A 27,370-nucleotide genomic window follows, 5' to 3' on the forward strand; every position below is an offset into this window, starting at 1 on the left:
ATCAGGCGCAATCCAAACACACAAAGCGCAGTCAGCCTTTTCAGTTCCCTCACCTTTAACTCCCAGAATTCCTGCGCAGAGAGGGGAGTCCCGCCACAATGGGGCCACGAAGCGTACCGTCCTCCTCCACGGCGACACGCACTAGGTCTGTGTTTTCAATTAAGAAAGGACACAGACGTGTCACGGCTCAAACGGGGTTAAAGCTCACAGGGACGGAGCGTCGCAGATGGGAGAGATGGGAAGGGAGGCGTGAGAGAAGATATCACAGCAGATCCCGACTCGTACAGTTTTGGTTTTGACGTGGACACCGAGTGGCGACTCACAGTACCCAAATCATGCAACCGAATAGGAAGTGTGACAATTTTACTAAATGCCAATAATTCACATGCAAAACAAATTCTATATTGTTTTGTAAATTAAAGTTACCTAACTAAAGGTAAATAAACACAAAGTGAATTCAGGCATAAATTATAATTGTACATTATAATGTATGAAAAATGAATTTACTAAAAATTACGTTTACAGTCTTATTAAATTATTAGTGTTAAAGATTAACTTGAAGTGAGTCGGATGACAGAAAAGATTATTTAAATATAAAAAAATGAGCGTTCACAAAAAAATAGTATATTTAATATATTTGAATATTTGATATTAATAGTTGGAATAATCTATTTTAAATAAATGTAATCTATTTTATCTATTTTAAATAAATATTTAATAAATAACAAATATTTGATATTAATTACAATATATTTAATGAATATTAACTATAAATTATTGTATATTTAATACATTTCAAATAATATAAATAAATAATTTAAGTAAATATTTTACATATTAAAAGTTAAATAGGATACTTTGTTAAAAATAAATAAACATTTAATATATATTTAATAAATAAAAATAATCAGTGTATTAATAAATAGATTAATACATTTAATATATTTAAAATAAATAAACATTTAAAATATGCTATATTTAATAGATAAATAAAAAAATATAAATAATATTTGATATATTAATAATGATAATATATTAAATAAAAAAACAATATAAAAGTAGTTAATAATAATAATATAAAGTTGATATATTAATAGTTAGAACAATCTATTTAACAAAGTTAAATAACATTTAATATATAATATTAAAATTATATAAAATTATATTATAATATAAATTAATATTTGATGTATTAATAATTATATATTTAATATATATGAAATAAATGCATAAATAAATGTGTGTATATTTCTGCATACATACTAAACTTTATCCAACTTGTTGCATTTTATTTGTATTTAATAGTTTTCCCTGCCATCTGTGAACCATGAGCCGAGAAGCACTGCAGGGTCAGCCCTATTTTCCTGACACGCTCATATTTAGACTCTTTCTTAGTGATAAGGGAGGAAAAAACAGGGCTAAAACTGTTCCTCCGAGAGCCTGAATCTCTGTCCGGCCCTGATTGGAAGGGGGAGGAGAGCCGAGGAGCAGTAACAGGCACAGGACCGCATTGCATTATCAGGAGAGAAGGGCCACCGGTGCCGCGGTATCACGCCACGCAGATCTGCTGACGAAACGCAGGGTTTATCAGCGCCACGACCGGTCATCTTACGGTTAAAAAGGCACATCTGATTCGAAACCCGGGCGCACACACGCAGGCGTGTCAACAAACAAGCACGTTCGGCTCCAAGTTCTCACCGAGAGCGGGACAAAGCCTCCAAAGAGCCGGGAGAAACGGACACTCAGCTGAATTTCAAAAGGCTTTTTTCCTCTTCGTTTGATTCTCAAGGACACAAGCTTGGAGAGGGACTTGACAAGTAGTGCTTGAGTTTTTGGATCAGCGGAGACGAAGAGAGACAACTGAAAAGCCGAGAGAGAGAGATAGAGGGAGCATAATAGAGCGAAGGCCGGAGAGAGGGATGGGGGAGGACAGAGGCGCGCAGGATGCATTAGAGCCATTTCATTGAATATGAAAGCAAACCTCCAACAGGCTTTAAAGAACACGGTTCTCTCAAGAGCACTACAATCTGTAACCCAAATACGTCTGGTTGCATTTCGCACGCAAGTACACAAATTAATACGAGCACGAGCAAACGGCAGCCGATCCGCGGAACAGCTTATTTAGCCACGCTGTCGTCACGGGCGTAACAGCATTGGGGTGTTTTAGACAACTAAACTCAAGCGACAAACATGTGGTAATGATCAGGTGGGGGTGGATGGGTAATTAAATATAGGCACCGGCTATAAAGCCGCATCGACGTGCTGCGAGGCCCCATTGATCAGCTCGGGCATATGGCTTTCAGCTTTGTTCCGCTATAAACCAAAGCCCCAGTGTCTGTCTGCTGCTTAAAATGAAAACATATTTAACAGAGCCGGCCTAGTCGGCCATCTTTCCTTTTTTTGTGAGGCTCTCGGAGACACATTTGGGGTTTTGGCGCCCACCGTACCCTCCCTGTGCTCTATCATCTTTCCCGACCTCCGCTCTTCCCAACTTCCTGATCTACACTCCAGCCAATGTATGTTAAAGTAAAAATTAACAAATGGGGAAAAAAACACCAAAAAAAACTATTTTTTTAGTGATAATGTATCTACCATGAGCTCAAGAGTAGGTGGAAATTGTGACATAATACCCACAATCCTGAAGCAATATCTAAATGATACGATTATTAGACATTTCATGTGATAACTGAATATAATATAATATAATATAATATAATATAATATAATATAATATAATATAATATAATATAATATAATATAATATAATATAATATAATATAATATAATATATTATATTATATTATATTATATTATATTATATTATAATATAATATAATAAATGCTGTCAAAAGATTAATCATGTACTGTGTATAATTATTATGTATAATATATATCAAACAATAATATTGTGAAATATTATTACAATTTAAAATTATGGTTTTCTATTTTAATATACTTTAAAATATAATTTATTTCTGTGATCAAAGCTGAATTTTCAGCATCATTACTCCAGTCTTCAGTGTCACATGATCCTTCAGAAATCATTCTAATATGATGATTTATATCAATATTGGAAACATTTGTGCTGTTTAATATTAGTTTATAACCTGCGATACTTTTTCAGGATTCATTGATGAATAAAAAGTAAAAAAAAGTCAGTAATGGGGGGTCAGTAATTTTTTTCTCTCTTTTTTTTTTGAAAGAAATTAATACTTTTATTCAGCACAGATGTGTTAAATTGATAAAAAGTGATAGTAAAGATTTATATTGTTAGAAAAGATTTATATTTTGAATAAATGCTGTTCTTTTTAACCTTTTATTCATCAAAGAATCCTGAAAAAAAGTATCACAGGTTCCAAAAAAATATTAAGCAGCACAACTGTTTCCAACATTGATAATAAATCATCATATCAGAATGATTTCTGAAGGATCATGTGACACTGAAGACTGGAGTAATGATGCTGAAAATTCAGCTTTGAATCACAGAAATAAATTATATTTTAAAGTATATTAACATAGAAAACCATAATTTTAAATTGTAATAATATTTCACAATATTATTGTTTTTTCTGTATTTATTATGAAATAAATGCAGCCTTGATGAGCATAAGAGACTTTGCTCAAAAACATTAAAAATAGTCATGTTCCCAAACTTTTTGTGCGTGTCCCTTTACATGCAAATGATCTGGTGCACCCGGCCCCCTTTCAAGAAGAGGGCGGAGCTTCAAGAGCTCATGCAACAACAAAACAGGACAATCTCACGCACTGAAAATGTTAGAAACTGTCAGTAGCGGTGTTCAGCCTTATACGTTTCAGAATCAACCTTGTGAAAATCCAGTTTAGAAAAGGACACTTCTCACTCAGAGCTGATCGTCACCAGCTGTGGGCGGGGCAGGGATTAAGTCATCGTAGGGGGGAAAATCTGAATCAGCTCGTTTAAAGACACTGCTTTTGATTTATGGGAATTATAAAAGAGTGAGTGGATTTTTACAATTATTGGCTGGTTGTTCTCACACATTGCCGATAGACATTGGTGTTCAAACACCTAATAAAAGTGATTTTTTTCCTTTAAAATAAATATATATATATATATATATATATCATACTAAAAATAAGTCTAAAAATAAGTGCAAACAGCCAGAGAAGACAGTTAATATCCCTTCACAACACACCGTCTGCTGGAGGATCGAGCAAAGATGTGTTTCAGATGCTCCCTGAGCACTTATGAAGACCAGAGGCTCTGAACGCATGTGAACGCCGTTTGCTTCCAGCTGCTCCTGCAGTAAAGGCTTCAGCCAAGAAGACCCCCTCATTCCCCCTACTGACGGGGCACGGCTTCCCACAAGCCTCCTGGGCTCTGGTTTTGTCAGCTGTTCTCAGAGCCAGCTGCACAAGAAACAACTAAGAGCTCCATAACACATGAGAGGAGTCGGCCTGAAGCAAACCTGCCCTGAGAGGACTCGATCTTCATCTCGGTCCACAGACACAGCCATGCTTTATCATTTCAGAAGCATCAGCTCACACAAGGCCAACCAAACATCACTGCTTCCCTTTGGAATAGACATGCTTGAGGGGGCAAAAACATGACAAATAACATGGTGCGCTCACATTTTCTTGGATTTTATGCATGCAGGGGATAAGTCCCATACCGTGGCCTACGTGATGTATGGTGTTCATTAACAAAACCAAACAGTTAACGGGTTAATCAATGAAGGGCGGAGCATGAGTATGAGTGAACAGCTAAACAAAACAGTGGTTCATACTGAAGGAGAGAGAAATCTTTCTCTGTAAATGATTCTTTTGAAGGGAAATGTCAAAAGGATTCCTACTGCCCTCAGTCCTTGTCGATCACAGATCAGAGGAGAAGACCTTTCTCCGCTCCTGCAACTCAAAGATCTCATGCATATTCATCAGCTTGCCTTGCATGAACTTTGCGTGGGATGATAAAGGAAGTGAAACATTACAAAAATCTCGGATTACAACAGGGAAAGATCAAGGCAGAAGTCAATCATCCTCTTGAAGTCATCTAAATCAGCATTTCCCAACCTGGTTTCTGAAGGCCATACAAATGACACACTTTTTAGAGGTCTTCCTTATCAGGCGGGTGCGATTTCAGGTTTTGGACCCTCTATTAGTGAAATAATGATCTGAACTGGGTGTGTGGGCATAAAATGAAATGAAATAAAATAAAATATTTTTTTTTAATAAAATTAAAAAAATAAAATTAAATAAAATTTAAAAATAAATTAAATAATAATAAAATAAAATAAAAGTAAAAAATAAAAAAATTTAATAATAAAAATAAAATAAAAATAATTACATAATAAAATTAAAATAAAAAATAAAATAATAATAAAATTAAATAAAATAAAAATAAATTAAATAACAATAAACTAAAATAGAAAAATAAATTAAATAATAAAAATAAAATATTAAATAATAAAATTAAATAAAATAAAAATAAAAATAAAAATAAAAATAAAATTAAAAATAAATAAAATAATAAAATTAAATGAATAATAAAATAAAATAAAAAATTAAATAATAAACTACAATAAAAGTAAAAAATAAATAAAATAATAAAATAAAATAAAATAATAATAATAAAATTAAATAAAAAAAATCTTTTAACTCATAAATGCTAAAACAAAAAAATACTTTTAAGGTCTTCTTCAGTTTGACAACTTGTGGAAAAACGAAAATCGCAAAGCTCAACATGTAGCCCACATCTTCACTTAACTTAAAAACAGTTATTTTTAAACATAGGTCAACAAAGATGCAATTTAGATATGAAAAAAGATAATATTGCTTTTATTGTGATTTAAAAATGTTATTATCAGGGATGCATTGATAATTCTGAAAATACCAAATCCATTTTTTCATCTGAAAGAGAAACGGACTGAAACCATGAACAGAAACCGCAACGCTAACAGATCGGGTAATAATAATTTCAAGAGAAAAAAATTAAAATGCAAACACTGGCTGATGTTGATATAAGCTGGAAAGAGCTTGTGTTTACAGTTGTGTCTACAGATCTCTGTCTGGAATAGAGTTGTTGAAAGTCAATATTACATCAATCAATACATATTTACACTTTTTTTCCCATTCAGTTGTCAATTTATTTAAACAACATTTAAAAAAAAAAAACTGTGTGAGCCTATATGTTATAGTAAAGTCACGCCTATTGAAGAAAGTTGGTGTAATGACTTAAAATTAACCCGTTTTTATTATTATTATTAACAAAATACGAGCTGCTCCAAGATGGCCACCAAGTGAACGGACTTGCCTCAAAACACACCCACAAAACACTATGCTATTAAACAAGCTCGAGAGTAGGCATGTTAATTGAAGTAAAACCTGTCAACAGTCTGTCACTGTCAACTGCGAGAGTCGCCGGTCCTGCTCCACCTGCACAAGTGAACACTAGCTGTTCAGAGGCGACCCTTGACCTCTTAACTTCAACAGGTGCGCAGGCTGCATAAATAGGCAGTAAAAACAATCCAGTTTGCAAAAGAGTCCGTCACCTTGCCAGTCAAGATGCATATTCAACAGCACTAAAGCAAAGGCCTCCAGCTGCACTTCCTGACGGCAGAAACTTAAAGAAGTTCTCTTTCATGCTGACTGGAAAGAGTTATTACGGCAGAAAAAGATCCTCAATTGGCACCACATGCCACATCGGCTCACGGACAAAAAGAAAGGAGCGGCTCGCCACATATGCTCCCACTTGGGCTGATCAAAAAGAGCCAGTTGTCATTTGTTTGTAGAGGTTAATGGCCAAAACCTGAGCTCGGATCCTGGCTGGAGTGGGGGAGATGGTGCATTCCTGTCTGAGGGGAAAGTGGAAGGTGGACTCGTTCCATCTGGAAAAGCCCTCTTGCATAGCGGGAATGGGACCAACGTGCAGCTGGAGCCATTGGGTAGAGTGGCATGGCGACAGGCTGTCACGCCAAGCCCTCATTGTGCCCGCTGGAGATGGGTATTGTGGCACGGCGAGGGCTGCCAGGCTCCGGCGCTGCTCATTTTAGCTCATTTTTAAAGCTAACGAGCACACATGTCCTCGGTCTGCGACGTCAACCGACATGAAATTCGAGACAAAGCCGAGCCTACAACTGCAGCACAAAGGAGGAATTCTGCTGCCAAGCTCCGCCCCTCCACACCTCCTCCCCCGGATCGAGCGAGAGAGAGAGAGAGCGAGCAAGCCAACCAGCCATGTGCATGTCAGATCTAATTCCCAGTGTGTGATCAGTGCTGGAGGCGCATGTGGCCACTTCCCAGAAGGACGCTGCAGCAGAAACCGTCAGCAAACAAAGACGCGCTGCGCCCAGACCGTATCAGTATTGGTAATCTGCAGATAAACACAGAGGTGCATTAGAAGAAACTGTGTTTTAGTGCATGTGCCTTGCTGACTGGGTTGGAGGAGTCATTCTGAGCACAACACAAACAGATCTATTATTCTCGGTGCGAGCCGCGGAGACAGCTGAAGCCTGGCGAGATCCCTCAGGGTTCAATCCTGGGCCCGTTCACATTTGTTCTCCGCGACTGCAGTTCTGACTGGTGACTGTCGTTACACCCATTCGGTACTGAATACAAAAGCATTTCAATGGGAACAGTGCGTACACTAACATGCATTCACACCAGAATTAGTTTGACTAGTATATGCTCATGTCTTTCGGTTTTACATTTAGTCATTTAGCAGACGCTTTTATCCAAAGCGACTTACAAATGAGAGTAGTAGAATCAATCAAATCAACATGAGAACAACAGTATGTAAGTGCTGAGTGAAGTCACAGTTATGTCAGTAAAGTGCTCATAGCAAATTTTTTTTATTTTTTTTTTAATTGTAAACAACCAAAATGGCAGCAGCTCTTGTGAGAAGTCATTTTTATCATAGCCAGTGTTAAAGTGCAGTCACATTTACCACTGCTCAGCAAAATTTTGTGAAAAACAGTCATTTCAATATTTCAAATGAGGGGGAAAAAAGTTTCCCATGCAGATTTACATTTACTACTTAATACAATAGAGAGCTTCTTAGCTTGAAAGTGACTTATGCTGCATTATCAGACATCCTCATTTCAGGTCTTGAACCCTCTACTAGCAAAATGGAATGAAATGGAACCAGATGAAACAAAATGCAATGAGATGAAACTAAATAAAACAAAACAAAATGTATGATAGGCGCATGTGGCCACTTCCCAGAAGGACGCTGCAGCAGAAAATCGTCAGCAAATAAAGATGCGCTTCGCCCAGACCGTATCAGTATTGGTAGATAAATACAGAGGTGCGTTAGAAGAAACTGTTTTAGTGCAAGTGCCTTGGCGATTGTGTTTGAGGAGTCATTCTGAGCACAACACAAACAGATCCATTATTCTCTGTGCATGCCACAAAGACAGCTGAAACCTGGCGAGATCCCTCAGGGTTCAATCCTGGGCCCGCTCACATTCGCTTTCCGTGACTGCGGTTCTGATTGGTGACCGTCGTTACACCTATTCTGTATTGAATACAAACACACTTCATTTTCAATGGGAATGGTGTGTATACTAATGTGCATTCACAACAATGCCGGAATTAGAGGTTTTCAACCATTAAAAGGTGCCATTGAACGTTTTTTTACAAGATGTAATATAAGTCTAAGGTGTCCCCTGAATCTGCCTGTGAAGTTTCAGCTCAAAATACCCCACAGATTTTTTTTAATTACTTATTTTGGGGCATAATTAGAAATGCGGCGATTCAGGCTACGGCCCCTTTAAATGCTCACACTCTCCGCCCCCGGAGCTCGCGCTTGCCTTAAACAGTGCATAAACAAAGTTCACACAGCTAATATAACCCTCAAAATGGATCTTTACAAAGTGTTTGTCATTCATACTGCATGTATGCGTCGGATTATGTGAGTATAGTATTTATTTGGATGTTTACATTTAATTCTGAATGAATTTGAGGCTGTGCTTCGTGGCTAACGGCTAATGCTACACTGTTGGAGAGATTTATAAAGAATGAAGTTGTGTTTATGAATTATACAGACTGCAAGTGTTTAAAAATGAAAATAGCAATGGCTCTTGTCTCCGTGAATACAGTAAGAAACGATGGTAACTTTAACCACATTTAACAGTACATTAGCAACATGCTAACGAAACATTTAGAAAGACAATTTACAAATATCACTAAAAATATCATGTTATCATGAATCATGTCATCTGCCATTTTTCGCTATTGTTCTTGCTTGATTACCTAGTCTGATGATTCAGCTGTGCACAGATCCAGACGTTAATACTGGCTGCCCTTGTGTAATGCCTTGAACATGAGCTGGCATATGCAAATATTGGGGGCGTACATATTAATGATCCTGACTGTTACATAACAGTCTGTGTTATGTTGAGATTCACCTGTTCTTCGGAGGTCTTTTAAACAAATGAGATTTATATAAGGAGGAGGAAACAATGGAGTTTGAGACTCACTGTATGTCATTTCCATGTACTGAACTCTTATTTAACTATGCCAAGATAAATTCAATTTTTAATTCTAGGGCACATTCAAAAAAAATGTCTTTGTTGAAATCAAAATAATTTTTTTTTAAATTGTAAACAACCAAAATGGCAGCAGCTCTGTGATAAGCATTATGATAGCCAGGGTTAAAATGGAGTCACATTTACCTAGTCAAAACTGTGAAAAACAGTCATTTCAATATTTCACATGACGGAGGAAAGTTTCCCACGCAGATTTCGCTTCTTCAGATTTCAGAGTTCTTCGACAATAGAGACCAACTTAGGTTGAAAGTGACTTATGGTGCATTATCAGACACTCTCATTTCAAGGTTTTGGACCCTCTACTAGTGAAATAATGAAAAAAATAATAAAATAATTCTCGGTGCACGCCACGGAGACAGCTGAAGCCCGTCGAGGTCCATCAGGGTTCAATCCTGGGCCCGCTTACATTCTCTCTCCGTGAATGCGGTTCTGACTGGTGACCGTCGTAACACCTATTCTGTACTAAAGACAAACGAATTTCAATGGGAAGAGCGCGTACACTAATGTGCATTCACAACAATGTCGGAATTACAAGTTTTTCGACTAGTAAAAAATGCTCATCTTTGTTTTTTTAATTGTAAACAACCAAAACAGCAGCAGCTCTTTGAGAAGTCATTTTATCATAGCCAGTGTTGAAGTGCAGTTACATTTACCACTGCTCAGCAAAATTGTGTGAAATACAGTCATTTCAATATTTCACATGACGGAGGATAGTTTGAGACACAGATTTCGCTCATGTTCAAGTCGGTCATGCAAATTTGCTACTTTTGACAGCTGCTTGGTTTCAAAGTGACTTGTGTGAACGGTGCATTGGTACACTATTACAATGGACCTTGTTTTGCTCACAAATTTTCATTGAAATTTGATGTACCTTTACTTGGTGCACTTTGCTATTAAAAATATTTAACAAGAGAAAACTTTAAAGACCACATAAAATCACTTAATCTTCCTTGCGTTAATGTATTTCCTACCGAAACAGGAAATTGCACAATCAAAGGACTCATCGCTGGTTAGTTTATCTCACAGCCATCAATCATAACTTTGTAAAACAACTGTAAAACAATACTCTTGAGTGTCTGAGAGTATTTTTGAGCTAAATTATCCTTGAAACTAAAATTGACTTGAGACCGAGAAGCAACACTGCATAATATATTAACACATTAAAAATATCCAAAAGCCCCTTAAACAAGACAAATTTAATTAAAGGCAACACTGCATAAGATATTAAGACTTGTTTTCATAAATTGCCTGAGTATATTTTTACACTGTTTTTAAGTATAAACAAGAGTAAAAAAATCTGTCAGTGCAGTAAGACAAAAAATACATATTAAAGACTAAATATTCGTAATATCTTATGCAGCGTTTCTTCAATCAAATGCATCTTGTTTTAAGCATTTTTAGATGAAAAACTCAATAAGTACTCATATTATTGCAGTTTATGCCATTCTAGGATTGGACAAAAATGAATTAGCCAATTCTCCTGAAACACAAAGCATAAACTGGAGTGCACTAGTATATAAATTAGCCTCAAAGCTAACAGACTTGGACTTAAAAGACACAAAACAACTTTTTTTCCATCATGACCAATCAGAGTCGTGGGCTTCAGAGACGGGAAGAGAGGAGCTGCAACAATGAGGGAAAATATGGTGTTTTTTTGAACATCACAACAAGGCCGTCCATATATCCTCTTCAGCATGATGTGAATGCAGCAGAAAGCAAAATAAAAACACTGTAGAGATAAATATACTATTCAAAACTGAATCTCCAAGTTTAATTATGTGTGCGCTTTTCTTCTCCACAGATGCAGGGCAATGTGACAATCCCCATTTAAAACTTTAACCTTGTCAGAGACAAACATGCCAAAACCTTAGTAATGCAAACGCCACCCACGCCTGCTGGCAGCCAAGTGTGTGTGTGTGTGTGGACAATCGGGTTCGGCACAGCTGTGCTCGGCTCAAGAACTTTTTAAAAGCGTGTCAAAGTCACAGCAGACTTACTGCAAAAGGCTGCCATGCCAGTGTGGCCGCCTGTCACACGACCGCAGACCAATTTTCCTTAACGTTAAACATATTACTTGTGTTTCTGAGAGAAAATGCTTACTGGGGAGTTCTTAAAGACTTCTGGCCTGGTGTTAAATGACTCCTCATCCAGAAAAACTCGTTTAGAGGATATGACCACGTTTTGAACAGTTACTGACTCACTGGCTGCTTTTATAGGGGCGCCGTGAACTCTTATGAGGCACAAAAGCGGGCTTGTAACCGAGTCAAACACAAAGAATGACTTATTCGCTTATCTTACGGTGCGACTCGAACAATTCATTCACTTAATGTCAACTTAATGCGCCGATGGCTTCACCTTTCATCCCGAACACAAAGACTAATCGTTCTGGTTAGGCAAGAAGCTGCAAAACTAAACAAAGGATCACAGTGTCTTTTACAAGCAATTTTGCACAATTCCATCATGTAGGAGTAAGTCAGATTACAAGCTGGTGAAGTGACGTGAAAATAAATGCGTTTCCGAACGCTCCCAACCCCTTTGTTTTCTTTCCCCGGGTGTAATTTACAGACCGTTCGGCACGGATGATTTGTCATGCTGCGGCCCTCTTCCGTTTTGTAGCGTTATGCCTTTTTTGCGGATGGAATTACAATCATTATTACAGTTCAAAACTAGCCTCTTTCCACCTGTGTTCACGGCATTGTCAATATCCACGCTAAATTAACGGATGCCGCCCAATTCTCGCAGTGCTAAATATGTCATTTATGGCATTTTCTGCGGAGGAAGTCAGTCCCGTCCATTCGTCTTGCTTACGCTCCCATAAATCTCGATCGGTTTTGGGCTCTGCCAGCGAATTGACACACACTCCTGCCTCCCGCGCTCCAGTAAATAAAAATGATAAAGGCCTGTCAATAGTTTGCATACTCTGGCTCGGAAAGCAAATCGAGCCTCCGCAGTGCCGCAGCGTTTCCATTTCCCCCGTCTGGCAGCCTCATTTCAAAACCTGATGGGAAAACATGCCGCCACACACACACACACACAGACACGAAAACAATAAAACGGCACCTTCTGCTACAGAGAATCATCATCACGTCAGCCTTAAAGATAGATACTGAGCCCTAAAGATTACAACAACAAGCACATTTTTGTGAAAGACATATGCAAAAAACCCTTAAAACAAGACGAATTTAATTAAAACAACACTGCATAAGTATTACTGTTAAATATGAGTATTTTTACACTGTTTTTAAGTATAAACAAGTTAAAAACAAGTGTAAAAAAGCTGGAAAAGAAGAGGAAGAGTGTTGTTGACATGTCGTCATTTTACGCCAGACTGCTTCATAAACTTAATGCTGGATTTGCAGAAAAAATCTGTTTAATTTTTTCCCAAATTCCATTTTAATTTTTCTGGACTCCGTTTTTTTCCATTTTATTTTTTGACTCCATTTTAATGGTTAAACTAAATTTCAGTAATCAAAAAGCAGGTCTAATTAATTGAAATAATGAATCTTGTCCAATTTACCAACAATTTAATAAAAGTTTAACAAAAAAATTACATTTTTTTTTTTAGGGTCCTACGTTTTATTCTTTCCCCTCAAATTTTATTTTTACCAAATTCTGTTTTCTGGATTCCATATTAATGGTTTAATTCCATTTTAATAATCAAAAAGCAAGTCTAATTAATTGAATTCTTAAAAACAGAATTGTTGTGTTGTGTATCTGGCAATCAAATAAACGCATACCATTTAATTTATCTTTTAATCATGAAATTAAACTTCAATGTGCTGCACACCAAAGCTTTACTGTTAAAATTAAAACATGGAAGAAACACTGAGATTGTTTAAAATATATTTTAATAATTTATTGTTAAATTAATTTATCTAAATTCTACTGTACAACAGTAATATGTTTCTGTCAAGTTAAATCAAACTTTTATTTTGACGGTTTGCCTAGAGCTTTGAGTTTCTCTGTGTTTATGACGGTAGTTTTCTCAAACGAAGCGGTTAAATACTGATGAAGTGACTTTCAGAGCAGCTCTGGAGATGAATTTGTGCGTTCATATAGTGAGGCGACGGAGGGCGAAAACACCGCGAGCGTCGCACGTGCTTCAGTGTGCGTGCGCCTGCGCGATTGTGTGTGAGGTAAATAAAACCACGCTTCCACATCATTCATTTCAGAGTCACACAGGCATGCAGGATTCATGTTTAAATAGTCTTTTTGCGGTTTAATATTCACAGACTGTATCGCGATTAAATTTAAGTGTACTGACCTGCTTTTAATTCATTCATCAAAAATTTGACAAATTCCGTGACATTCCGTGTTCTATAGTAAATTCCGTTTTTATGACTGGATTCCGCGATTCCGTGAATTATAGGGCCCTAGTTACTGACAATCCTCATTTTGGCTGCGTGAGATTCTCCAGCTTTGTTGTTGTTGAGCTGTTAAAGCTCCGCCCTCTTCCGGAAAGCTCATTTGCATTTAAAGGGACACACACAAAAACGGCGTGTTTTTGCTCACACCCGAATAGAGGCAAATTTGACAAGCTATAATAAATTATCTGTGGGGGATTTTGAGCTGAAACTTCACAGACACATTCTGGAGACTACATCTACAATAACAAGCACATTTTTGTGAATAACTGATGAATCATTCACAAAACTGTAAACATGCTTTAAAGTAAGCAGGCTCAACTCACACACACACCAGCCATGCGTTTCGTGATCGCTTTCAACCTGTTTCACTTCAGGATCTTCTGGTTCTTGTACCCACTGGCGCTCATTTCTCGCCAGGGCGGCTGAAGGGTGAGACGGAGATGGGCGAGGCGTTGGATCAACAACGGCGCACGGAGGGCCTGTGTGAGCATGTGCGGCCCCTGAAGGAGCCTGCATTTGTTTTGTTTACCTAAAGACGGGCCGTTTGAACGGGAAGGTTAAACTCTCAGCGTCCTGTTCTTCATAGCTCATTAAAGCCGACGAGCAGACGGAAGGAGGAGGTGTGTGTGTGTGTGTGTAAGTCTATCCAGCACATGGGTCCCAGAAGGGGGAGCTGCAGCAGGAAATGGTGGATAAGTGGTGACCCGGGTTTGCTTTTGAAACTGATCGTCAGGAGCACAGCTGCTAGCTCTGCTCCGTGGTCAGGTTAACCACGCTTAGACAAAGAGAAGAAAAACAAGAGAAAAGGGAAATAACAGCCCCTCGTCACAGCCCGTCATCGCCACCTTCAAACGTACCGCATCGAGCTCCTCCTCGACACACTCACAGCTGGCCTCTTTAAAAGCAGCGCTCACCCTAAAATCTAAATCACGTGATTGTTTACTCGCCCTCAAACCTGGCCGGATTCATTTCTTTCCATCGTGAGACACTGAAGGAGAGCTTGAGGAGAAAATGAGTCAAAAAACAGTAGTCCAGAGTTTTTTACTTTAAATATTGAAAATAACACTGCAAAATATTAACAATGTTTTGGAAGAAGAAAAATCAAGAAGTAGTTTGTCTAATAATGCAATCATGAGCCGCTTGAAACCGGTAAACTGAGGCACTTTACTAATTAATTCCCCAAATGATTATGTGATTAATCAGATATATACATGACATAAGCGTAATATTACAACTTGCATCTGCACAAAATGAGGTTATGAGGTTATAAACTAGTCAGAATGTGCAAGTCACTCTTTCTGTAACGACACACGACTAGACCGCAGAATCTACAACACTGCATTTGTTATTTTAGATAATACTTAGTTAACACTTACTTAAATTAATTAATATGGCATGATGGAACAGAATAAATTTACACTATCGTTCAAAAGTTTGATGTCTGTGAGATTGTTTAATGTTTTTGAAGATGTTTCTTCTGCTCACAATGCTGCTTTCTGTCAAATATTATTACAATTAAAAACTTTTCTTTTTGATTATATGTTCATTTGAATCTGAACATTTATGCTGCTTAATATTTTTTGATATATTTGTTTCATGATTCTTTGCTCAAAAGAAATAATGAAAAGAAAACAGCATTTATTTGAAATAGAAATCTTTGTAACATTATAAATGTCACTTCTGATGAGATTAAGAAGTCCTTTCTGGATAAAAGTGTTCATTATTTAAAAGTATTAAGTACTTAATTTCTTTACAAAATCTAAATCTTTAGTGACCCCAAACATTTGACCGGCAAAGGATATGGTCAACAAAAAAAAAAAAAAAAAAAAAAAAAAAAACACTTTTTGTGCACTTATAGGGTCATTCCTTGTCAAATCAACCAACTTTCATAAACTTCCACGACTTTTGTTAATATTTTTTCTGTGGAAAGACAAACATAAGTCGTGATGAAAGCCAAAATATTAAATGGCACAGATAACAATAACTATTAGCCGTTTACCTACATTTGGTTCTTGACCATTGAAAATGGGTCAAATTTTACAATTTGGAGTCACATTGGGGTCCCAATATCTATGTGACTGAACTAAATAAGGCCTTAAAAATGAAGATTGCAAAAGAAAAGTTTATTAAGAATGAGAATCTAGAAGGATATCAAGATATCTTGAATACTTTTAGAGTTACAGGCATGCAAACTTTAGAAAAAGGAGTATTTATGGCACTCAGATGAGATGACAGAAAAACACAAGATACAGTTCTAGTTTCAACATTATTTGTTCTTCAGATATTCCTCTTTAAAAAAGAAAGTAGTTTTAGCTTTATGCAAAGTGACCCACATTTGGTTTCTGACCACTGAAAATGTGAACAATTTACTCATGGAGCCGCATTAACATGTCCATATCTCTGGGATTGAACCATCGATGGCCTTTAAAATGAAGATACCAAAAGAAAAGTTTGTTAAGAAGCAGAATCTAAAAGGATATTAAGAGATCTTCAATACTTATCGAGTTACAGGCATGCAAACTTGAGGCAAAAACACACAAGAAGTGCTTTTTCCCCGTTTTTGAACCGTCACCGTTGGCATATAATGAAACAAAGATTGCTAAAGTCAATTGATTTTACTACTAGATCTACCAATCTATTTGTAAAAATGAAATAATGCTGCTGCCATCTTTCTAAAGTCATTTTTACACCACTCTAATTTGGCTTCAAATCTCAGGTGAAAATTGTCATTTTGACCCCCCTCTGAATATACATTATTATATAAATGTCACAGATGTTATATATAATATAAATGTCACATATTTTGGCTTTCATCACTATTTATGTTCGTCTTTCTACAGAAAAAATAAATAAATAAATAAAATCTAAAAATTTAAGCCGCGGGACTGTTTTCTTCTGAACTCATATTATAGTTTTGTGCAAAGAAAACACCTAAACTTAAGCAATTATTCACTGATAATCTGGCAATTATAAATACGAGCATGTGCAAAATAGATATTCGAGCTGCAGCGGAGCGAGAAAACATTGTGTGGACTACTCGAGGATGAGTAAATGATTTTTGGGGTGAAATATTGATTGCACGATGAGGCAGAACAGTGTCTAGGGTCTATATTTGCAATGTCTTTACATCCCTCAATGGACTTTACATGTCAAAGCATGCAGGTCTTTACACAGGGGCCTCCAAACAGCCATTGAGCAACCCAAAAAATGCATACCGAAGCACTCGTAGCGCTCTCACCGAGCCCTTCAAAGACAAAGACATTAGCGGAGAGCGGCGCACCAATCAAGCAGCGAGCGCCAATCTAAAGCTCCTTATGAGCAATAGTTAGCTATTAATGTGAACTTAAAGGTCTCATTCATCACCATGCCGTTTCCAGGTCTCAGCTGCGGGCCTAGATAATGAAGACCGATCGGGTCTTCGAAACAAGGGACTCGCGGAGGGTTCGGGACAAATAACCCCCTCTCCGTCCCTCAACATATGGAGCGCGAGAGGTTGCGTTGCGTTTAAGGCCGGTCCCCCTGCGAGACTCGGCCGGTTTGTGCGTCAGCACGCTTCGGGGTATCCGTCCAAACCCAGACTCACTGCCAGGGACTCGCTGTAGCCTGGATTAGGGACAGGACAAGCAATCTGGCTTTCCAGGTAATTCCCTGCGTTCGGGTCCAATTCCGAGTCTTTTTATCGGGCCCGGTGCCGTATGGACCTGCGGTGAGCCCTGATGTCTGCCGCGAACGCAGGCCAGGAGAACGGGGCGGGCGTAATGCCGTGTAATGGAAAACAAACAGAGCAGAGAGAGTCCTCGCTATCCCTGCCCCCACAAACTCAACTCCTCGCCCCCCTCTTCCTCACCCTCGGTGAAGGTTAATGGTGCTGGAGGAATACAGATCAGCGCAAGATGGATGAAGAGGTGCTGGAAAACTCTCCCGCAGGTCTGGAGTCTAGAGATTAACTAAATATTAACTAACAAAAAAACCCATACAGCTGCGGCCCTAAAAGCAATTAAAGACGCTCACTCCTCCATCAAACGCCTCCCTGTGAAACAAACCAGAGAATGAGCTAATAATATTTAGACTTCCCATGCTCCATGTTGCATGTTGAAGGTTAGTACAGAAAATCTCTTAAAGGGGAAGTGTGTGAGAATAGCATGTATATGCTCATAATATGCTCAGCAAGGCCTTATCAAAACATGTAATATTGAGATATATTTTTGCAATTCTAAATAGCTGTTTTCTATTTGAATACATGCTAAAATTTAATTTATTTATGCAATCAAAGCTGAATTTTCAGCATCAGTCTTCAGTGTCACATGATCCTTCAGAAATCATTCTGATATTGCTGCTCAAGAAAAAAAAATTATTATTATCAATGTTGAAAACATATTTTTGTGACACGCTACCATTAAAAAGCTTCTTTTTTTAAAAAAAAGAAAAGAATATTAATCTAGCACGCATTTAATTGATCAAAGGTTACAGTAAAGACATGTTACAAGATTCTATTTGAACTTTCTATTCATCAAAGAATCCTGAAAAATAAAATGTATCATGGTTTCTGATACAAAACTGAGCATAAGCATTAATTATTCGAACCCTTTGACCGGTAGTCTATACTGTGCATGGCTTGCAAAGTTCCTGAATACTCGGATGGCATACTACTATTTTTGTCATAATAAACGGCACTGCACTGGGCACTAAATCACACAATGCAATGCGCTCAACTTGGCCTTCCATTTCCCATGTGACAAATGAACCGAAAGTAGTATTAGTCAGCAGTCATTTTAACAAACCCTTTATTTTATTAATAAACAACAACTGTTTTTCTGCATTTGTATGCAAACATGAATGCAAAATAATATTTTAAAAGAAGAGAACCAGATGACCCTTGCTAAATTAAGCAGAAACACACAATGCGATGTCATGTGACTGTAGCATATACTATCTGAAATGTTTAGCATTGCATAATAATGCATAATTTACATACCATCCCATGAGGCCACAGGGGAGGATTTGTGAATGGAAGTGAAGCGATGCAACTGACGCTGGTCACATGACAATGACAACAAGGCGAATGACGTCTGGATTACATTCATACTTGTATAGAACATACTTTTTTTAGTGCTCACAAAGTACGTACTTATTCAAAATATTTGGATGTTAAGGTTATTAATGTTGCATGTCAATTTACAATGTTATTTTGCACATGTTAAATACAAAATGAAACCTGTAACTATTGCAAACACTGGGATGTCAATTAATAAACACTTGCTGAAACAAACTACATGTCTGACCCCAGCCTTAGGTTTGTGTGCTTGAACTCTCCACTTCAGCTCGATACAGACTCGACAATCAGCGCCACTGGAGTAAAAATTGATTCTGTAACAATAACATTGAATTCCATTTGCATTGAAAGTAATGCTGATAAACACCCAATGAATGCACTGAAAAACACATCATCGGCTCCTTTCAACACACGAAACGCATCGTTTATTGCCGTGCATTTGAATGATCACCCATTATCTTCAGCTGAACGTATTTATTCAGACAATGAAGGGAAATAATGTGTCTTCATTCAGCCTGTGCTCCTCTGAACACAATCCAAAACATCTACAAACACCTATAGCTTCATGATGTTCACAGACGAGGGCTTTGGTGCCGATTCTGGAGAATTCAATGAGGAGCAGAACTATAACCTCTAAGATGATTAATAATGGAGAGTGAGATTCAAAAGGTATTCGCTGGGCAGTCAAACTTAATATGACAACACCATATGCACAGATGGGCCGCATATGGATCTTAAACTGAAGAACAAAGACGACGGCTTGGCCGTACGCATGCACGGGAATAAAACAACAGCCAGTTGTCAACATATGTAAAAAGTAAGGATGAAAACTAGAACACTGAAAATTCCAATGCATCTCCATTATAAAAGCAGAGCAAAAAATGCAAAGGTTGCAATGCAAAAAAAATTATTTTCCAATCGATAGTGGTGTTATTCATTTAAAGAAGGCTCAGGGCCTTGTGACCAAACTCCACCCAGAAAGGAACGCCAGCCTTCCAGGGCACTGGATGCTGCTCAAGTATGTAGATGTTGGGAAGCGGAGCACATTCCAGTCAATCACGCTCTGAAAGTGGCTACTGGGCAACGTCTTGCTTTAGGCTTCAAAAATAACACCGAAACAAGGAGGGCGACTATTATATAATGATAAAAGGGCAGCCTGTCATTGTGCCGTGATCCTGTCGAGAGGAAGTCAAACTCCTTGATCCTCTCCAGATACTTGACTCTCAGACTGAAGTGCAAACAGATTTCGCCATACGGAGAAACACTACGATCCTCCAGAAAAAGGTCAAACGCTACAGAAAATGACTTGCTTACTGTATGCACTTCATTTATCGCATGAAGGAGTTTGAGATACGAGTTTCGGTGATTTTGCCATGGCAGCAAACACCCTTTACTAGGGTAAAATCCTTGCATGTACAGCCTCAGTCGCCATCTTATAGAAGAAATTAACGACTTAAGTCACCAAAGTTCAATAAATGGTTCAAACTACTTATATTAATAATCTAAATAATTGTGTGCAATTTAACACTCTGAACTCACCTTATAAAACAAAAAGAAAAATACAATTTTAGCAGTTTTTGACAGCTATTAAAATAAAATGCAAATTCATAAAACGACAATATAATGACAAATATCCTATATAATGACAAATCCTAGAAATCAAATCGGAAGCTGATCGATATTGATCATGAGTTTGCCAGAAAATATCACTAATTTAGCTGGGTTTTAAGTAGGGATGCACCGATATTAACTTTTGTCCGATACTGATAATTCTTTGTATTTGAAAGCCGATTGTATTTTCCTCTTTAGAAGTGATTTCAATCATATTTCAAGCAATTCAAAACCATCATAGCAGACAGTTTCGCATCTGAAGCGTCTCAGCTGAAGAAAATAATCCATTATTTATGGCTTTAATGCCAAATTTTCTTATCGGATACGGATATGGTGGCCGATATATTGTGCATCCTTAGTTTTAAGTAGAGATGCACAAATATGACAATTTTGGTTGATAACGATAACCGATAATTCTTTATATTTGAAAGCCGATAACCAATAACCGATAATTCTTTATATTTGAAAGCCGATAACCAATAACCGATAATTCTTTATATTTGAAAGCCGATAACCAATAACCGATAATTCTTTATATTTGAAAGCCGATAACCAATAACCGATAATTCTTTATATTTGAAAGCCGATAACCGATATATTGGCCAATAAATCTAAATCCAAATTTTTACATAATTTTTGAGAGCCTGATTACAAAAACAAAAGTCTCACCATTAAATCCATGTCCCAAACACACTATTATAATGTTCTCAAAATTATGTAGCCGATATGACAGACTTGCGCTGCACATGTTGAACTTAACTGTATTTTCCTTTTCAAAGTGATTTCAATCATATTTCAAGCAATTCAAAACCATCATGATGAACATCTGAAGTGTCTCAACTGGAGGAAATAAACCATTATTTATTGGCTTTAATATATCGGCCAAATTTTCTTATCAAACCGATAACCTTAACATTAAAAATGAACATATATAGTCGATACCAAGATGGTGGCCAATATATTGTGCATCCCTAGTTTTAAGTAGAAATGCACAAATGTGATAATTTGGCCGATACCGATAACCGATAATTCTTTATATTTGAAAGCCGATAAACGATATATTGGCCAATAAATCTAAATCCAAATTTTTATATAATTTTTGAGAGCCTGATTACAAAAACAAAAGTCTCACCATTAAATCCATGTCCCAAACACACTATTATAATGTTCTCATTATACTATTATGTAACCGATATGACAGACTTGCGCTGTACATGTTGAACTTAACTGATTAAGTGATTTCAATCATATTTCAAGCAATTCAAAACCATCATGGTGAACAACATCTGAAGTGTCTCAGCTGGAGGAAATAAACCATTATTTATCGGCTTTAAAATATCGGCCAAATTTTCTTATCGGATTGATAACATAAAAAATGAACATATAATCGCCGATATATCGTGCATCCCTAGTTTCAAAGCAAAACTAACTATTTCCCCCATTATTCTCTATGGAAGCATGAGAACACTAAAACACAAGGCATCGATTACACACCTAATGCATCTATTTTTTGTACTATAAAAGCTTCCTATCTTAATTGGGAAGTGAAAAAGGACAGAAAGAAATATGAAGATGCCCAGCAAGTCCACTTTATTCTGACCAACATCACTTAAATGCTCATCACATCATTACGATAACAACCTCTGATCTCATAAGAAAGAAATAATCTTGTTCAATATCAGAATCCTCCATCTTTGCACACAAAGAGTCAACCTGTCAGTTAAAAAGAGCCAAACTAGTAGGATAACAGCTTTATTTGCTTTCTAGTTTCCCCTTTCCTGAAACTGAGTGCTTTGGGCCACAGTAGTAGTTTGGAATGTAACATTCAGGCTAAACTTCAAATGATGTGATATTTCGCAACGTAGCCATCCAGATCTCTGTAACGGACCGAATTCCACAAGAATGAATCGCTAGGCTTTTATTTGACTGGTAATGCTAGTAATCAAGCTCTTGGTGACATGCTTAAGCAACCATTTTAACTGAAGTATGTGGCGTGTGAAGAAAACTACAGTTAATACTGTACAGCACAGACCCTGCAGCAGAAAGCACAGCTTACGCCCTCCACCACAAACTACATCAAAGAGCATTGTGGGTGGAGCGCTAACTTTCAATACATGGTGCAAATCTGTAGGCTTACTGTCAATCTGACTTCTCAAAGCTGCTCGGGAAAACGTAGCGTTTATTGCCAATTAGACCATACTGATCTGATTTAAAGGATTAGTTCACTTCAGAATTAAAATATACTGATAATTTCCTCACCCCCATGTCATCCAATATGTTTATATCTTTCTTTCTTCAGTTGAAAAGAAATTGAAGAAAACATTCCAGGATTTTTCTCCATATAGTGGACTTCACTGGGGTTCAACGGGTTGAAAGTCCAAATGTCAGTTTCAGTGCAGCTTCAAAAAACTCTACATGATCCCAGACGAAGAATAAGAGTCTTATCTAGAGAAATGATCAGTCATTTTCTAAAAAAAAATAAAAAATTATATACTTTATAACCATAAATGGTCGTCTTGCACTGCTCTGCGATGCGCCACGCATGACGTAATCATGTTGGAAAGATCACAGCACAGTAGGGCTAAAAAAACATTTCCTCCTCAAACTTCAAAATCGTCCGACATTGTCGTTTTACCTTTTTTGTAAAGGTTGTTTGACTTGGTCTTTGCACTTTCCAACATGATTATGCAATGCGTGGAGCATCACAGAGCAGTGCAAGACGAGCATTTGTGGTATATCATTTTTATTTATTTATTTTTTTAAAGAAAATAACCGATCATTTCTCTAGATTAGACTCTTATTCCTCGTCTGGGATCATGTAGAGCTCTTTGAAGCTGCTCTGAAACTGACATTTGAACCCGTTGAACCCCAGTGAAGTCCACTATATGGAGAAAAATCCTGGAACGTTTTCCTCAAAAACCTTCATTTCTTTTCGACTGAAGAAAGAAAAACAAACATCTTGGATGACATGGAGGTGAGTAAATTATCAGGAAATTTTCATTCTGAAGTGAGCTAATGCAAAATTAAAAATAATAAACATATCTAAAATAATATTTGAGAAATTATTTGCATCACATGAGCTTGCTACTTATGAAATACTGCATTATATTTAAAAAACAAACACTACGTTATTTCACAATCGTTTCAAATGCGTAGAGCAAAGCATTTATTTTGCATTTTTAATTCAGTATTGAGTAAAAAAGGACTTTACTTCTGGAAGTCTCATTAAATAGTATGTGCTTTAATGGTGTATCAAGTCAAACACGTTGATTTGTGGGATACAGTAGAATATGCTACGTGTTATACAGTGCAGGAATATTTTAATTTTTTTTAATTTCAGGAACAAAGTGAGAAAAATTAAGGGCAGAAATATTGGTATCTTCCTCCAAAACATCTCAGACTAGAGGGTGAAAAAGTGGCATCACTACTAAACACACGTCACGCGTCTAATGAAGCATCATAAAGCCATCACAGAGACACACTGACCTCAAATCCACAGCCTTTACATGGCACTCCTGACGGCCCCAAAAGCAACAGCCTCATGCAAGATTTAAGTTGCACATCTTAAATTTTGCACTTCTGTGTATGAATGACAGAAATGTTAACGCAGGCATAAGGCTTTTCTTTCCACTGGCTCAGTGAGCTGGAACACACACACACACACACACACACACATGCACTCTATTTTTCATTCTTTCTCTCACACACACGCACACCCCCTTTCTGGGTTAATAAGGCTGATGGAAATCTGCGTCTCCCCTGATGCAAGATCAATAAACAAATCAGTTTATTCTGTCCCGTTATATCATTACGCCACTACGACACCGTCTTCTTTTATCTGATCAATACACCTCTGGGACTCGCATATGGTTCTGCCATTAACATCTACAATGCTAGAATTTCAAAAACCTCAAGTATTTCCGAGAACGAGAACAGACTCGAAGTATAATAATGGAAAATGACATCACTCGGGTCGCTTTGAGATTTAACTGTCAAGTTATTACGGCAACCGAAAGCAGTGACATATACCACGCTGACCTCTGATCTTTGCAGCCGCCTCTGTTGTTTTATTACACATCACATGACCCACTGTATCTGTTGTTAATTCCGATTGATCTTTAACAGCTGAGTATATTGCAAGCAAAAGGCACCAGCATTAAATAACCGATCGGCAGCCTAATAAAGTCGTAACACGCGGCTGTTGAACTTGAACCCGGTGACCTTTCAGGCAACACTGTGATCAATACGAGGTGCATCCGCAACCCTGTTCCCAGAGCTATAATGCCATGCTGGTTTCCACAGCAATCTGTTTCGAGGACCCGCAGTGTGCATCAATTGTTGATGAAAACACACACACACACACACACTTTCCCCCCCAAGATCACTGCTGCATGCAACATCCTACATGCACACAAAAGAGGAGGGTATGTAAATATAGAGCAACGTGGCCAACTGCCAACATTTATGAGAAATACATCGCTTTACTGCGTCCCCTCCCCCTGCATATGACAGAAAGGAAAACAAATTCCTGTCCTGAATTCGGTCTCGGCTCGTTCGTCACGGTGAGCCCTACCTATCGGGGCTAATCCGGGTCTGCTGAAAGCAACCCCCCCGGCCCTGCCTGCGTCGCAAGATTGCATCTTTTATTTATCGCTGCTTGGCTTTATTTTTGCAGAGCATTCCATACTGGGATGCAATCAGCCAAGAAACCCTCCCCGTGCACGGAGGCTTGTCATTTCCCATCGCCGGAGCTCGGAATGAGGCGCACACAAAGGGGAAAAAAGCGAATCAAAAGCAGAGAGCTCCACGTAGCCTGTTGGAAAAAGGGCAAGAGCCCTTGATCTTCCGAGACAGCCAGTCCGTTTTTAAAGAGGCACCGGGCAGGGATTGCTGAGAGCAGAAACCCATTTTGGCTGAAGGGTGAGGGCATAAAGCCCAGCTGAGGCACCGCCGGGCGACGGACGTGGAGGAGGGGGGGATAGTCATGCAGAAAATTACGCTTGCTGATTGCATTACGATTCAAATTAAGCAAAGGCACTAATGTGATTAAAATCTTGAATTGTTTCCAAAGGGTGGAGAGCCAGGGAGTTCAAAAACAAAGTTGCACTTATAGTGCTGAATCAATTTCGCGACGCACGCTGACGTCACAAGGGTCAGCTGGAACGCATGCATATCATTAGGGGCCGTTTAAAAAAAAAAAAAGAGGCACTGCGTCTTTAAATCGCCATTCCTCCCACCCCTTTCCCAAATCTTTTCCATTTAACAAGCAGTGAAAGAAAATAAAAAGAAGCTTTTGTTTCCCTTCCTTTTCGGAGGGTGACAGAAAGCTGAAAAGACACAAGCGAACATGAAAATGGGAACAAAGTGCCAATTTCAATAGGCTGTTTGATATGCGCACCCACTAAACACAGCGTTTCGATGCTAAAATTGAGGCTGGTTATTCTTAGCGATAAAACATAATCGCTTTTTTTTATGTTGACATGACAGCTCCACATCCAGCAGTTGGCCGACTTACTACGCCAATAACCCCCCCTCACGCTTTCACTTCAGAAAAATAAACACACCAGACAAGCTTCGTACGATTTGACATTTCAACCGCCGTGCGTACAAATACACGATTAATACGCGATTACACCGACTAAAGTTGAACCACAACACAAGATAGACGCGACGGAATAACGAAAAAGCAAAGAAAAATGCGTTTTAAACGCTGAATGGATCGAGCGACATCGAGCTCCACTTCCGTGCTGTTTATCTCGCGCAGATACAAAAGCGCTACAATGTATCCAGAACGTTCATTTGCCACAATGTATCGATAAGCTCGGCTATCAAAGTGCGAAATACGAAACGACATCCCGGAAACCTGTCGGGAGATTTAAACCCGTTGTATTCCTCCCTTTGTTCGGTGTAAATTCAATAGTCCCTTTCATTCGGCTCGTGTTCCTCTTTTAAACGACATTCGAACGTTTTCTCTGCGTGATGGTGACTAGATTAAAATATTTTCCAAGCCGCGGGTTCACATCCGACACTCACCGACTTGTAATACGTTGTCCACACAGCCGCTCTCCAGCAATGCGATGCCGCGTCGGAACGGTAACCGCGTCTCGTCCACGCTCTCCCCGCTGGACGCGCTCTCCTCTCCGCCCGTGTTGAACGAGGAATACATGCAGATCTCCCGTTCGCTCCTGGGGAAAGACCAGTACACGATCCGCCGCTGTACGGGCTCCGGGATGCGCTCGAAACGCTCCTCCACCCGTTGGAACGGCCACTTCTCGGCTACTTTACGCGCTGCAATGTCCAGAAGCGATTCGGGGCTCTGGGTTTTGCTGGATCCCCCTTGGCCAGAACCCGAACCGCCGCATACTGTTCCACCGGCTCGCTGCCCCTGTCTACATGTCGTACTATACCCGGGTCGGCAGCAGAGCCGTTTAGCTGGGGGCTGCTGAACGCGCTCCGCCATGATCGCACTGCTTTAACGGCAAGGGCGGAAGTCGCCGTACTATATAAACGGGATAAGGAAAGGAAAAGGTTGCGACGCGCATCGATTGTTCGCCGTGTAAGGACAGCCCGGACTTATTTGGTCAAAAGGGCGGGGCTTCGGAGCCTTTGTGTAGACAAAATAAGAAAGAGGCGTGGCCTGCGCGTCTGGTGCCGTGCTAAAAAAGGAATGGGAGGCGGAATTCTCGCACGTCGGCGAATCCTTGCTGGAGTCATAATGAGTGTCATAAGTTCACAACGGGAAGAGGCACGAGAGGTTGGAAAAGCTCGTGGTTTTGTCGCTGTCCACAAACTAATGACGGAAATATCATAGGGATTAG

The 27,370-nt window shown here is 38.4% G+C and overlaps 1 protein-coding gene across 3 annotated transcripts in view; it reads right to left on the reverse strand.

Moving 5' to 3' along the window:
• The window catches only part of zswim6 (zinc finger, SWIM-type containing 6), a 90,834-nt gene extending 63,745 nt beyond the window's left edge, over positions 1-27,089 (reverse strand). The window contains exon 1 of one of the 3 annotated variants that reach the window (XM_067397311.1): positions 26,586-27,089. In XM_067397311.1, the coding sequence (XP_067253412.1) occupies positions 26,586-27,012 (427 nt within the window). In that variant the 5' untranslated portion in view covers positions 27,013-27,089. Of the gene's footprint in view, positions 1-53; positions 335-24,038; positions 26,405-26,585 lie in introns of those variants that run through there. The other 2 variants (XM_067397314.1, XM_067397312.1) reach the window with 2 other exon arrangements.
• Positions 27,090-27,370: the final 281 nt, after the last annotated feature.

The sequence above is a fragment of the Chanodichthys erythropterus genome, chromosome 10 (genome assembly GCF_024489055.1).
Source record: "Chanodichthys erythropterus isolate Z2021 chromosome 10, ASM2448905v1, whole genome shotgun sequence".
NCBI classification, from domain to species: Eukaryota; Metazoa; Chordata; class Actinopteri; order Cypriniformes; family Xenocyprididae; genus Chanodichthys; species Chanodichthys erythropterus.